General features: G+C 51.5%; 1 protein-coding gene and 1 non-coding gene across 2 annotated transcripts; both read left to right on the forward strand.

The window, feature by feature from the left end:
* The first annotated feature begins 5,013 nt into the window (after positions 1 to 5,013).
* LOC123185503 (U-box domain-containing protein 26-like) lies at positions 5,014 to 7,045 on the forward strand. Its single transcript, XM_044597377.1, has one exon. It carries the CDS (start codon positions 5,601 to 5,603, stop codon positions 6,801 to 6,803), a length of 1,203 nt encoding a protein of 400 aa, XP_044453312.1. The 5' UTR covers positions 5,014 to 5,600; the 3' UTR covers positions 6,804 to 7,045.
* A 78-nt stretch (positions 7,046 to 7,123) lies between these two features.
* On the forward strand, positions 7,124 to 7,196 carry TRNAF-GAA (transfer RNA phenylalanine (anticodon GAA)). Its single transcript has one exon. It is a non-coding gene; the product is annotated as a tRNA-Phe (tRNA).
* The last annotated feature ends 5,671 nt before the right edge of the window (positions 7,197 to 12,867 follow it).

Here is a 12,867-nt window from a genome sequence, read left to right on the forward strand (position 1 = left end):
AAATGAAAATGATGCAATGAGATGCAATGATGCACTCATCGAGACGGACATTTTGATATGCTACAGGCACGAATCGGAGCCACGATCAGGAAGTTATGATGCGTTGAAAAGAGCAAAAATATTAGGGTTTGAGGGGAAAAGTCAAGCGGGGGATGGATCTGGATCCAGATCGGGGCGGCGCGCGTTTCGAGGTTCGTCGCCATTCCTGTTCACCGGAGAAAGATGGGGCGGCCGGAGTGGGAGGGAGCTCGCCGGAGGGGCTCGGCGCCGGCGATGGCGGCGCTCGGCAGGGAGGCGTGGAGGCGCGGGGCGGCGATGGAGGACGGTGGGCCGGCGCGGTGGTGCGGCGAGCCGTCGGGGTGGCATGGCGCGGAGGGCGGCCGGCGGGCGGCGGGAGGCGTGCCTCCGGCGAAGGAGAGCCGGGCATGGGCGGCGACGCTGAGATGGGCCCGATTTGGGTTCCGCGGGCCGGCGGCGGGGCTGAGGAGAGAGAGAGCGGCGGGTGATGAGGTGGCACAGCCGGATTCGTCGGTGGCGGCGGCTGGACATGTCCGGTGGTGCGAGGAGGAAGACGCTAGGGTTTCGTGCGCGAATTTTGACGGGGTGCACATATTTATAGGTAGAGGGAGCTAGGAGTGTCCAAATGAGGTGCGGTTTTTGGCCACGCGATCGTGATCGAACGACCGAGATGATGGAGGAGGTTTAGGTGGGTTTTGGGCCACTTTGGAGGGGTGTTGGGCTGCAACACACACGAGGCCTTTTCGGTCCCTCGATTAACCGTTGGAGTATCAAACGAAGTCCAAATGGTACGAAACTTGACAGGTGGTCTACCAGTAGTAAACCAAGGCCGCATGACAAGTCTCAGTCCAATACAAAAACGTTTAACACCCACACATGAAAAGAGGTAGAAAGGGACACCGGGTGACATAGGAGCGCCGGATTGCAAAACGAACAACGGGGAAAATGCTCGGATCCATGAGACGAACATGTATGCAAATGAAATGCACATGATGACATGATATGAAATGCATGACACGCAAGCAATGACAAGGCAACAGCAGCGAATAGCTGGAAGACACCTGGCACATTGGTCTCGGGGCATTACAATAGGACTAGCTATCCCCCTCTTATTCTGGCATTTTGTAGTTCAGTCCACAAATACTACCTATTTCATTTATACCAATGCATATGTAGTGTAGATCCTTGGTTGCGAGTACTTTGGATGAGTACTCACGGTTGCTTTGCTCCCTCTTTCCCCCCTTTCTATACCTGGCTGTCGCAACCACATGCTGGAGCCCAGGAGCTAGACGCCACCTTCGGTGACGCCTACTTCACCGAGGGTGCCTACTACTACGTGCAGGCCGCTGCCGCCGGCCAGGAGTAGTTTAGGAGGATTCCAGGCAGGAGGCTTGTGCCTCTTTCGATCTGTATCCCGGTTTGTGCTAGCCATCTTATGGCACCTTGTTTAACTTATGTCTGTACTCAGATATTGTTGCTTCCGCTGACTCATCTATGATCGAGCACTTGTATTCGAGCCCTCAAAGCCCCTGGCTTCTATTATGATGCTTGTATGACTTATTTATTGTTAGAGTTGTGCTGTGATATCTTCCTATGAGTCCATGATCTTGATCGTACACGTTTGCGTGTATGACTAGTGTACGATTGAATTGGGGGCGTCACAGTGGGACTTTGCATCTAGATCTCCACCAATGAGAACATATAATTGTGCCAACAATCTAAACTTTGGGATACATCTCCATGTATATGATTCCTTTCTCTTACTTGTTTACTTATTATAAGTTTCACTTTCACATTACACAACATAAATTGCATGCTAGGGTGTTTTAGGAGACTGAATCTTTACATTGTAAAACTTGACAAATTGCCTATTCAACCAACCCCCTCCAGACGCATAGACAAGGCTACACATCATTGTGAGCAGGACCGAATGGCCTATCGATGTTGACCCCAATCAAGGGTAAAAATAATTGCAAGCTTGCAACTTCGTGGCCACAACATTTCGACCGAGAGTCGACGCCAATCCTTGCTACATAAGGTGTGACCTAGTTTTCGGGTCCGGACCATAGGTCGGGCAAAAAGGGCGAGCATCCCGGCCCCCGGAGGGGAGGTCCCCAAATGCTAACAAGTTATACTAGTAACCACTATATAATTATAAATTATGATTGAAATATTATTAAATACATAAAAAAGAGCCTGAGTTTGTAGGAGCTCAATTTGAGGAAGTTTGGAGATCAGGAAAAACATATACACATAGCCATCCATGTGTTACATCATTTTTGGGTTAAAACCCTGGGCATTCTCGACTATTGCTGGGACCTCTGGGCCCCTGAAGTGAAAGTGCTCTCTAGACAACCCGGGTCCCCGGGCTCTCTAACCCTCGGTTCTTGGAGTGGTGTTATCACCTCGGGTGACCCTGGGTCCAAGTCCCTAGAGTCCCCTCTGAAGCAACAATCACTTTGGCCTTGGGGGTATAAATACCCACCCTTCTCCTTTCCCCAACCCAAATCCCTGACTTGAGCTTCTCCACCATTGCCAACTCTAAAATCTCGATTACTCTTCATCCCTCCACTCAAAACTCCACCAAACTTTGAGAATTGAAAGAGAACCACTCGATCTACACTTCCACCAAACCAAAGAGTGTGAACTTCGGGATACATTTGCATATCCGACTTGTTTGGTTTATCCTTTCATACTTTTAATTAAGTTTTCTTGCTAGCTAGCTTGATGTTCTTTAGTGTGTAAGCTTTCGTGCCATATAGTTTGTTCTCATCATAGTTTGCATATCTAGAGAACATACTTTATCCCTAAAATTGGAAGTTATGCTAAAAAATTGTAGTCTCCTATTCACCCCCGCCCCCTCCCTCTCTATTCGACCTCTCGATCCCTTTAGTGGGTCGTGGAGTCACGTGTATGGACAGTTGGGGAGGTGCTTTGGCATGATGCATGGTTAATGGCGCTACGATCTGAATGCAGCAAGAGTTGGTGCAAGGTGGTCGTCCCGTTGTTCCAACCCTTGAGAGTAGTTCGCTTGACGTGTAAGTAGAGGTGTTTTAATAAATTTCCTTTTTCTTAATGAACAGTCAAAGCTCTTGCTGGTTTCTTAAGTAAAAACTTCATATCCGCTAAAGTGTTCTCCATGACCAGGTATGTAACCAACGGCTTGTGACACTAGGACGTGCATAACCTACAATCCTAACCCTCACCCCTAACCTATTGCATATTCTCCCCAATTACACAACCTTCGTGTTTTTGCTAGCATCCATTGTTGGATCAAGCATCAATATAAACATCGTTCCCCTCCCAACTCCGATGAACACCCCCAAACTGCAACCCTACCCCTTCTAACTTATTGCCACTCCAGCAACATCTCTCACTTGGTTGCGCCTGTGGTCCAAACGACATAGACAAGCTCACCTCCCTTGGTTCCATCGCTATTTCCGCTCATGCATCACCGGCGGCTTCGCCTTGCAACCCTAACCATCCCAACAAGTTTGAAAAGCAGGGGAAGCACAAGGATCTCGAAGCAAATCCATTAATTCAACATACATATGGTGTGTTTGGTTTGAGCCCATGACAACTCTACCAAAAATTTGGCTTGCAAATATTTTGATCAATGATTTGATCGCCCGGGTTTTGGCAATGTTAGTATGAAAATAAATTAGAGTAAATTAGAGGGTATGTGCATACCAAAATATTGGCAACCATCCCAGCAAAAACTAAAATTTTGCCCACGGCCATGTCCAAAACATACAAAGTATATGATGTACTCACTCTGTAAACAAATATAAGATGTTTTAGGTCACTACTTTAGTTATCTGAAGGTCTTATATTAGTTTACAGAGGGAGTATTACAATAACTTTTTTGTCCTTAGGACAAAAAGAGCAATTACATAATGAACTATGTCTAGTGACAACTGTACTAGATTTGCCACCAGTACTGGTGCTCATGCCCTCTGGCTTGTCTCATTTAGATCCCGTCTCATGAGTATGATCATCGGTGCATCAAGGGCACCATCCTAGCCTAGCCCTAGAGAGCCCCTTAATTCTGGCAATCCTGCTGGCCATTACAGGCTACACTGCCTAAAAGTCTAGTGTAACCCAGGACTTTTGCACTGTCATAGCCGCATTAAGCTGCCATTAGCACCTACGGAATTGCATTGTTTACTCTCAGTGGGTCGCTCGAGGAGCCGATGGAGTTTCTTAGTTTCAACTGTGCAGATCATACTTTAGTATACTGATCTTTGTCCTGTTAAGAAAGATTCTCTCTCTCTGTCGTGGAGCTGCAGCACAACTGTTGCTGCTATCGCAACATTTTCTGACAAACTGGACCAAAGCATACACTTCTTAGCGAGCAATACAATGATACAATGGAGTACTAATTCAGATTCACCGAAAATGAAGGGGAAAGGAAGGATCTAACGGATTAGTCCTGTTTCTGTCATAATGTCAATTTGAGGCCATTATGGCATACACTAATAACAGTCATTAAATGTACTGCAATCTATCTTCTGCAAATGGAACAATCAAGACCCATGTAAGGAGGAAAAGGTTTACTGCTGAGGAGTCGAGAGCTCAGAATAGTCCACAGTTGGCAAACAGTACCACACCACACAAATGTAGACAGTAACACCAAAGACATTTACCCCACAGATGAGAAGAGAAACATTTACCCATTCCATTATACTTTCAAAGCATGATCTCCTTTGGCCCCTAATTTCTCTGGACCTTGCAAGCTGCAGGATAGTATGCAAAACAGCAGTCAAATTGCAGGCAGAACAGGCCTATTAATCCATTTTAAAAATGCTGCAGCCTCTCATCTCAAGTTGAGGTTGGCCGTTCCGTTCCAAGCTGCACAATGCATTCCGGCCAGTCCCCAACTCTGACCGCCCCCATGTTTCCTTCCAGTATTCAACTTTCCTCGCTCATGGCGTACTGGTCCAATCACCAGACCAATCCCTTTCAAAGACTATCACCAAAAGAGAAAGTTCTCCAGCCGCTGCGGCTGCCTTTATCTTGCCATGACCATCGCACACACCTCCTCCTCTCTCCCTCGTCTTCCTCGCTCCTCCTCTCCCCTCTCTCTCCTCCAAGACAGGCAGAGAGACAGACAGAGAGAGAGCCCATATCATATCCAGTACTGCCTGTGACACTTGTGCTGCTGCGACTCCTGTTGTTTGGTGCCCATCATCTGCATCAAGTACGGCCATCATAGGGGCCGGGGCCGGCATCTCACGCAGTGACCGACCCTGCTGCGGTCACTTCACGGGTTTCGTCTGCTGCTGTTACGTTACATCGCCATGGATTCTTGATGGGAGTGACATGGGAGTGAGTGCCAGCAGCCAGTTAAAATAGCCTTCTGTGTGACCGCATTCCTCGAAATAAGTCGATCCCGGCCTACAAGGGCTTCTCCACCGATCGGCCGGAGCTGCAGATTTGTTCGCCATCTTTTTGGGGTTTTCTCGATGAGTTCTTGGTTGGTATAAGTGGAGTGGTTTGTGATTCTCTTTTTCCTGCTTGGACGAGGGATTAGGTTCTTCCATTTCTTGTTGGATTCGTGTTGATCTCTGCGGGTGCCAGAGATGAGCGTGCCGCACCTGTTCCGGTGTCCGATCAGCCTGGACATCTTCACGGACCCGGTGACGCTGTGCACGGGGCAGACGTACGACCGCCAGTGCATCGAGCGGTGGCTCGCCGACGGCCACCGCACCTGCCCCGTCACAATGCAGGCCCTCGGCGACGGCGACACCACCGTGCTAGTGCCCAACCGCACCCTGCGCCACCTCATCGAGCGCTGGCTCTCCGCCGCCACCGACCACAGCCTCCCGGAGTCGGCGGATGACGATCCGTCGCTCGCGGCGCTCAAGCGGTGCCTCCAGTCCGACGCCACCTCCGCCGCCGCCAAGATCGGCGCGCTCAAGAAGGTCTTGGCGCTGGCGTCCGAGTCCGACGTCGGCCGCGCGTGCATGCTGCAGCTGGGGTTCCTGAGCGTGCTACTGCCGCTCGTCTTCCACGCCGCGCCGGCCGCGCCAGCGGAGCGCCACGCGGAGGCGGAGGAGCTCGCGCTGCAGTGCGCGCTCAGCCTCATGCCGTCGAACGCCGCTGCGCCGCAGCTCGACTGCCTCAACATGCTCAAGAAGGAGGAACACCTGGCGTCCTTCGTCCGGCTGCTGGGGCGAGGCAGCGGCCGGGCCAAGGCAGGCCTGTGCCGCCTCCTGGAGACCGTCGCCACGGCCGCGGCGACCCGGGACCTGGCGCTCGTCGTGGCCGCCTCGCCGCGCGTGTGGCAGGCGCTCCTGCCGCTCCTGCAGCAGCACGCCGGCCCGGCCCCCGACGCGCGCGCCTCGGAGGCCGCGGTGCGCGCGATCGCCGCGGTCTGCGCGGCCGAGCCGGCGCGTGGCAGCGCCATCCACCACGGCGCGGTCGGCGCGCTCTTCAGGCACCTGTCGTGGTGGGCGTACGTCAAGGGCGGCGGGGCCGTGTCCAGCGCGCTGGCGGCGGTGGAGGCGCTGGCGGAGACGGAGGCCGGGCGCAGGGCGGTGGCGCACGCGCCCGGCGCAACGCGCATTCTCGTGAGGCACGTGTTCATGATGTCGTCGAGCAACGACGGGAGCGAGCACGCGGCGGCGGCGCTGCTGGCCGTGTGCAGGGAGTCGCGGGCGGCGCGGAGCGAGGCGGTGGGCGCCGGGGTGGTGACGCAGCTGCTGCTGCTGCTCCAGAGCCAGTGCGGCGCCAGGGCTAAGGCCAAGGCGAGGGCGCTGCTGAAGCTGCTCAAATCCAGGTGAACCAGAGCTGAGTACTTACTCATTAGAGTTAGCGAGGATCTAGATGTTCTTGTAAGCTGTAAGTTTCTGCGTCAAGAATGTCTGCCAATGTCATGGTATTCAATTGCGTGCAACTTATGTAGTGGCAATTCTGTGAAGCTTCAAGCGTCAATTGAGAGACTAAATTGTCCGGATGTATTGTGGCGATTCTTTTGATTCCAACTGTTTTGCTACGGGAAACTGCGACGTAGGAGTTGCATTAACCTGGGAAAATTGTCAAACTAAGTTGTCTATCATGTATCTAGGTATAAATCTGGAATTACAAATTATGAAGCATCGTAGCGGGGATAGCTCAGTTGGGAGAGCGTCAGACTGAAGATCTGAAGGTCGCGTGTTCGATCCACGCTCACCGCATTCTATTCTTTTTGATTTAGTCTTCGAATTTCGAAATCGTTCAATATTGTTTCCAGATTTTGCTGTTGATTTCTGAGCTGCGAAAATGAAAAACCAAGCACAAAATGTACTCTATCTCCCGAGTTTTTTATCACATGAGCTACAAACTAAAGTTTTAACTCATTTTTTATTTTTATTTTATTTTATATTGGAACAAAGTCATCATCCGATTCCGAGAGGCAGAACTACATTCTCGTGCACAAACATGCTACTTCGAGAAGGATAATCACTATTTATCCAAATCGAAGATGCACACAAGCACGCAACGCACTCACACCCCGCCATTTCAGAATCTAGACTCATCGCAAACTAACCTGTAGCTGCATGGTTGGGGGATAGGTGGTATCTCAAGCCATCAGGGTTCAAGTTCTGGCGCTTGTATTATTCCTGAATTTATTTCATAATTGCCGACAATGTGCGTTCAGTGAGAGAAGATGTTCCTGTCGACTACGAGGCGTGTGTGGTGACTTTGTCAATCCTAAGATGATATGCCGGTTCAGTTTTTCAGAGGTGCTCGTAAAGGTAGGGTCTGCGTGTGTGTTCATAAGGATGAGTGTATGCGCGTATATATGATTGCCTGCGTCCATACTGTATTCTTAAAAGAAATTACACTCGTCACATTCATATTATTTTTAACCATATGGTTATTCGGAAATACCCAGTGGGTCTTGGGTCCCAATGGACCTGAATTGAAAAGAACAGAAAATTCAAAGGAAGTCAAAAATTCTGAAAACTTCTTGAAATCAAGCATGATAAGGTATTACACTAATGTGAAAAGGTTTGCGGAGGAATAATTTGACCTACTCCAGGGCCAAAAAAAATAAAATTGTGAATATAAAAGGTGTGGATAGTACCTTTTATATAGTGACGAGTTTTTTGCCCAAAATAACATGACAGTCATTCATTCTTGAAACTTTTTAGCATACTCTTGTAAGTTTCATGTCAAGTGACCTCAAATTCATCGCAAATAAGAAGTTTGAATGCAAATCATCCTTTTATTGCATCCATAGTGACCAAAATAGAGTTTTCCCCACACACATGAATGCACACAAACAAATTCGCATAAATCTATACCTTATATTTTCCCAGTCGCACTCACGCAAAATATCAAAGTCATAAAGTTTAGGTTTTTCGTCGCAAAATGTCGAGCAGAAAACATTAAAATCTTTCCGCTGGAAACACTTGTAAGTTTGTGAGTTTAATGACAAACAACTTTCAAGTTTGAGAATGGACATCAGCTTAATGCACCCAAAGTACTAACATTGCTTGCATGGTCACAAACGTCCTATTCTAGGAAAATCTAGATCTTCACTATTTGTTGAAGATGCACATGCACACGTGCTCAAATGCCACCTCAGAATGTAGACTTCTTTCATATTTGCTCTCTGTGTGTGTGGGGGTGTGGGGGGGGGGGGGGGGGGGGGGGGTAGAAACTTTACCTCTCGCAGAATTTTCTGTGGTGAAACCAAACTTTTATTATTGACTTCTATGCTTCGATCCACATAGGATTTCACATGCCACGACACCCTACACTCTTTTTTTCACACTCCTTTTTGTTTGAAATACTATAAAGCAAAGTGGCACTAGAGGTTTGTTTTATTATCAGGATTTCATAGGAGTTGTGAAGGATTGAAATCCTTAGGAATTTTACTACTAGTATATGTGGGTTGTTTGATTTCAGATGATTGAAATCTACAGAAAATTTTCCAAAGATTTATGTGCACTACATTTCAAAGGAAAATCTCCCTCCACTTGCAAAGTGTCCCTTGTTTTTCCTTTGCAGATAAACACACTTCACTACCAATTTAATCCCGTAGAATTCAAGTGGGAATGATGTTGCAATTGCCGTGTTTTTTCTAATCATGTGCTCTTTTATTTTTGAAATCATGTGAATCAAAGAGGCTGCAATACTAGCTAGCTAAAATTCTTGCATTCTTATTGTTTTAAACCATAGATTTTATCTTAAATATAATAATAAAAGGGCAGACCAGTGCTAGAAACTCACGTACTAGCTGGGTCTAAGGAAGGATCATACGAGGCAACCTTTGCCCTACACATGCACTGTACAATGCAATGAAGCCGTGTGAAACCAGGGAGCTCTTGGTGGGAAGTACTTCACCACTACGCCAAGCCTGTCTTTAAATAAGATAACAAAGAAAACAAAATTTGTAATTATCGGTGCACTAGCTTCAAGAAGAAGATGATCCGGCAAGAGGGATCTCCTTGCTGCTATGCAACGGGAGGGGCGACGGGCGGGGCTGCCGCGCGCGTACCACTGCTCCTCTCCGGCGAGGGTCGACGGGTAGGTGGCAGGTTTTGGGCCCTCGCGGACGCCGATGAGGACGCGGACGGAGATGCGGACGATGCTCCGCCATCGCCGGCGACACCGACTCCCTCCGACTACGTCAACGATTGGTTCAACGCGGGCTACACGAAGGAGGAGGTCGCTTCTTCCATTGGTGAGGTTTTGCCACCCCATGATCCGGCAAGGATCGGGTTGCGCACGGACGACAAAAGGGAGATGGTTCGCCGCCTAGTTCATCGCAGATTATCGTCGGCGGCGGTCAAGCCTTGGGAGGGTCCTCTACCAAAGGTTAGTTTGCCAAATCTTACTGTTTTTTATCTCGTTAGGCCAGAGTCGTGGATCTCTGTGATTCGTAAGAAGAAGGGGCGCCGGACGACGGCCAGATCATCGCCGGCGGCGCTGGCGTCTGTTTCGCCGATCGTTCCGGGTCTCGGGATCGCTGCGGATCGTCAGCGCCGTTTGAAAATCCTTGTTGGCCGTGAGGGGCTGACTGAGGCCGAAGTTGGGCTGTGTCCAGCCGGGCCGAGGTTAGCTGGGTATGAGGCCCAGACTAACCCGGTGCCGAACCAGCTCGGGCTGGGAACTGATCGGGACGTTGGTGTTGCGCGGATCGGGCCGGTCTCGCCTGGGTATGTGGCCCAGGGGGATACGGTTTTGATCGAGGCTCGGGGCGACGTTGCTTCGATAGTTTGCACGTCCTCTCGTTCTGCGCCGTCGGCTAGGGTTCAGAGACGCCGGAGTCCAAACTTGCGATCGGACGGGGCTGGACGAGCGCGTCGCATTCCTCCGCTTGGCCTGATGGCGGGCCGCGGAGGTGCGGTGCCGCCGGGCAAGAAGCCGGGGTCCGGCCGAGCGCAGGCTGCGCCGCCGGTGCTGGCCGTGGCGCCGTGCCAAGTTCTGCAACGTTGCCTGCGGGTAGCGGCCGAGGGGCGGGGCTGCCGGTCAACCAGGGGTCAGGCCGTGGGGTGCCTCCGCCGCAGGTGTTGCCTGCTGGCCGTGGTTCGGCGGTGGTGACGTCGGGCCGTGGTGGAGTCTCGGGTCCGAGACCGCCGGCCAATGTTACTGCGGGGCTAAGGCCTCCGGCGCCGGCGGCGACCAGGATGATTCCGGCGGGCCGTGGTGGCGAGATGCCACGGCCGACTGCGACTGGGCTTTTGAATGCACAACACCCGAAGCCGGCCCCTCCACCTCACGTCGTTGCGAAGCCACAACAGAACAAAGTCGGGCCGGTGCAGAAGCAGCAACCGTCGTCGCCTCCGGCTTCTGCCATGCCCAAGGGGCAGTGGGGTGATGATGGGTTCGATGCGTACGGGGCTGGTAAGCACCGTGGGTCCTCGTCGACGGGCGGTGGTCAGGGCCACGCTTGGCAGAGCGATGGCATGGCGGAGCGTCCCTTCATGGGGCCACCAGGAGGTTTCGTTGAGGAGCAGGTTCTGTTAGGACAAGCTATGGAGGTGGTATCCGCGCTTGCCTCGGCTGAGATTCTAGGATCGGAGCCCAGGTCAACTGGGATAGTAGAGGTAACTGGCATGTCTGACTCTGAGCGGGCGGCCAAGTGGGCGCGTAAGAAACAAAATATTTTGTGTTATAGATGTGGTGGAAAGGGTCACTTTATTGCTAAGTGTGTTGCTGAGCTTTGTGGCGCTTGTGGAAAATCAGCACACGACTCGGGGGATTGTCCGTTTTTGAGAGATCAGGCACCAGCACTCATGATGTATGGAGTGTATTGTGCTGAGCTTACTTTCTTTGAATCTCCAACGGAGATGGAGGTTCCTGACGAGACTTTGAGTTTAACGACTGGGTTAGTCAAAGTTGCCAGAGAAGATGTCTCGGAGGCACAGAATGTTCAGAGGCTCAAGGAGTTAGCTCCTGGGGATTTCCGGTGGGAGCTTGTTAGCATCAAGGACAAACTGTTTCGGGTTGAGTTTCTGTCAGTTGAGGATCTTCAGAGACTTCTGAGCTTCGAAATGTGCAAGGTGCCGGATACTGATGGTGTGCTTGAGTTTCACGAGTGGAAGAGGATTGAGCCTACGGGCAAGCCGCTGACTCAGGTTTGGTTGCGGTACTCTGGGGCCCCTTCCAAGCCGATGCAGGATGCTCGGGTCGTGGCCAGTTTGGGTATCATGGTGGGCAGACCAGAGCGAGTGGATATGGACTTCACCAGAGCCCACGGCATTGCCCGTATACTGGTTAGTGTGCTGAACATCGAGTATGTGCCTGAGGTGGTAAAGTGGGCATATTGAGGCCACATCTATAACCTTGTCATTGAGTTCGAGGATAAGAGTCTGTTCGCTAAGGTGGCCAGCGGGATGGATACTGATATGCACGAGGGTGATGATGGCTCGGCTCTTAAGGAGGCACCAGCAGCTGACAGTGGACGAGAGTTGTCCACTGCGTCGGGTGCTGACTCTCAGATGTCTGCGGATGGTACGGCACCACCTTCTACCGTGCCTACGACTTCTCTCAGATTCGGGTCTTTTGATCCGGCATCTGCGCCTCCGAGACTTTGGAGTGATTGTGTGGAGTCTGATGAGGTGTTTGAGCATACGCTGCCGGTGCTGGAGTCTGAGGAGTATGTGGTTCCTTTTTTGGGTGCGTTGCCGATTTCGATCAGGGATGAGGCGGAGGAGACTGCTCTCGCTGGCGGGGGTCCGGAGATGGTGATTTCGGATTCCTCCGCTGCGGTCGTGATCTCTCAGGTTCAGCAGGCGATGCCTTTGGATGAAGGGGGCGTGGGGCAGGAGGCCTCCGCGCTCTAATCGGGGCTTCCGGAGGACGGGTTCCTCACGGTGTTGCTTGACTCTTCGGGAGGGGGGCCGAGGCTGCCGGCCACGGCTCCTTCCTCCCCTTTTGCCGGGCCGGTTTCGCTGGCGCCGGCATTGCTTTCCGGAGAGGGCTCGGGGTAGGTGGCCTCGGGGCTCTCTCCTACGGGGGCGCCTAGGGAGGCCTGCTGGCCTTCAGCGCCGGTGACGCTGGCTGGTCGTTGGGCCGGGATGGATGGGGAGCTCGGGCAGGAGGCCCTGGTTCCACCTTCCCCCGGTTTGGAGTTCTCCTGTGCAGCTACTCGGGAGGAGGTGATTGCGTTCAGGGGTATTCCGGATCCGGTCTCTAAGGGGTGAGGGTTGAGTAACCGTCTCCAGGACCATCCGGAAGTGGACGACATTCAGCAGCGGTGCGCTATGAGGGCGGCCAAGCTTCGTGACATAGAGGTCACTACTGGTATGTCGGTCAATACCTCTAATTCTATTTTGCATTTTTCCAATGATGAGATTATCAATAATGCAAACCAGCTAGGAATTTTCACTAGGTAGTAATGATAGTGAAATC

The sequence above is a fragment of the Triticum aestivum genome, chromosome 2A (genome assembly GCF_018294505.1).
Source record: "Triticum aestivum cultivar Chinese Spring chromosome 2A, IWGSC CS RefSeq v2.1, whole genome shotgun sequence".
NCBI lineage: Eukaryota > Viridiplantae > Streptophyta > Magnoliopsida > Poales > Poaceae > Triticum > Triticum aestivum.

Excerpts from the sequence above, each read along its gene's own strand:
- LOC123185503 (XM_044597377.1), top strand. The coding sequence starts at position 5,601 with ATGAGCGTGCCGCACCTGTTCCGGTGTCCGATCAGCCTGGACATCTTC.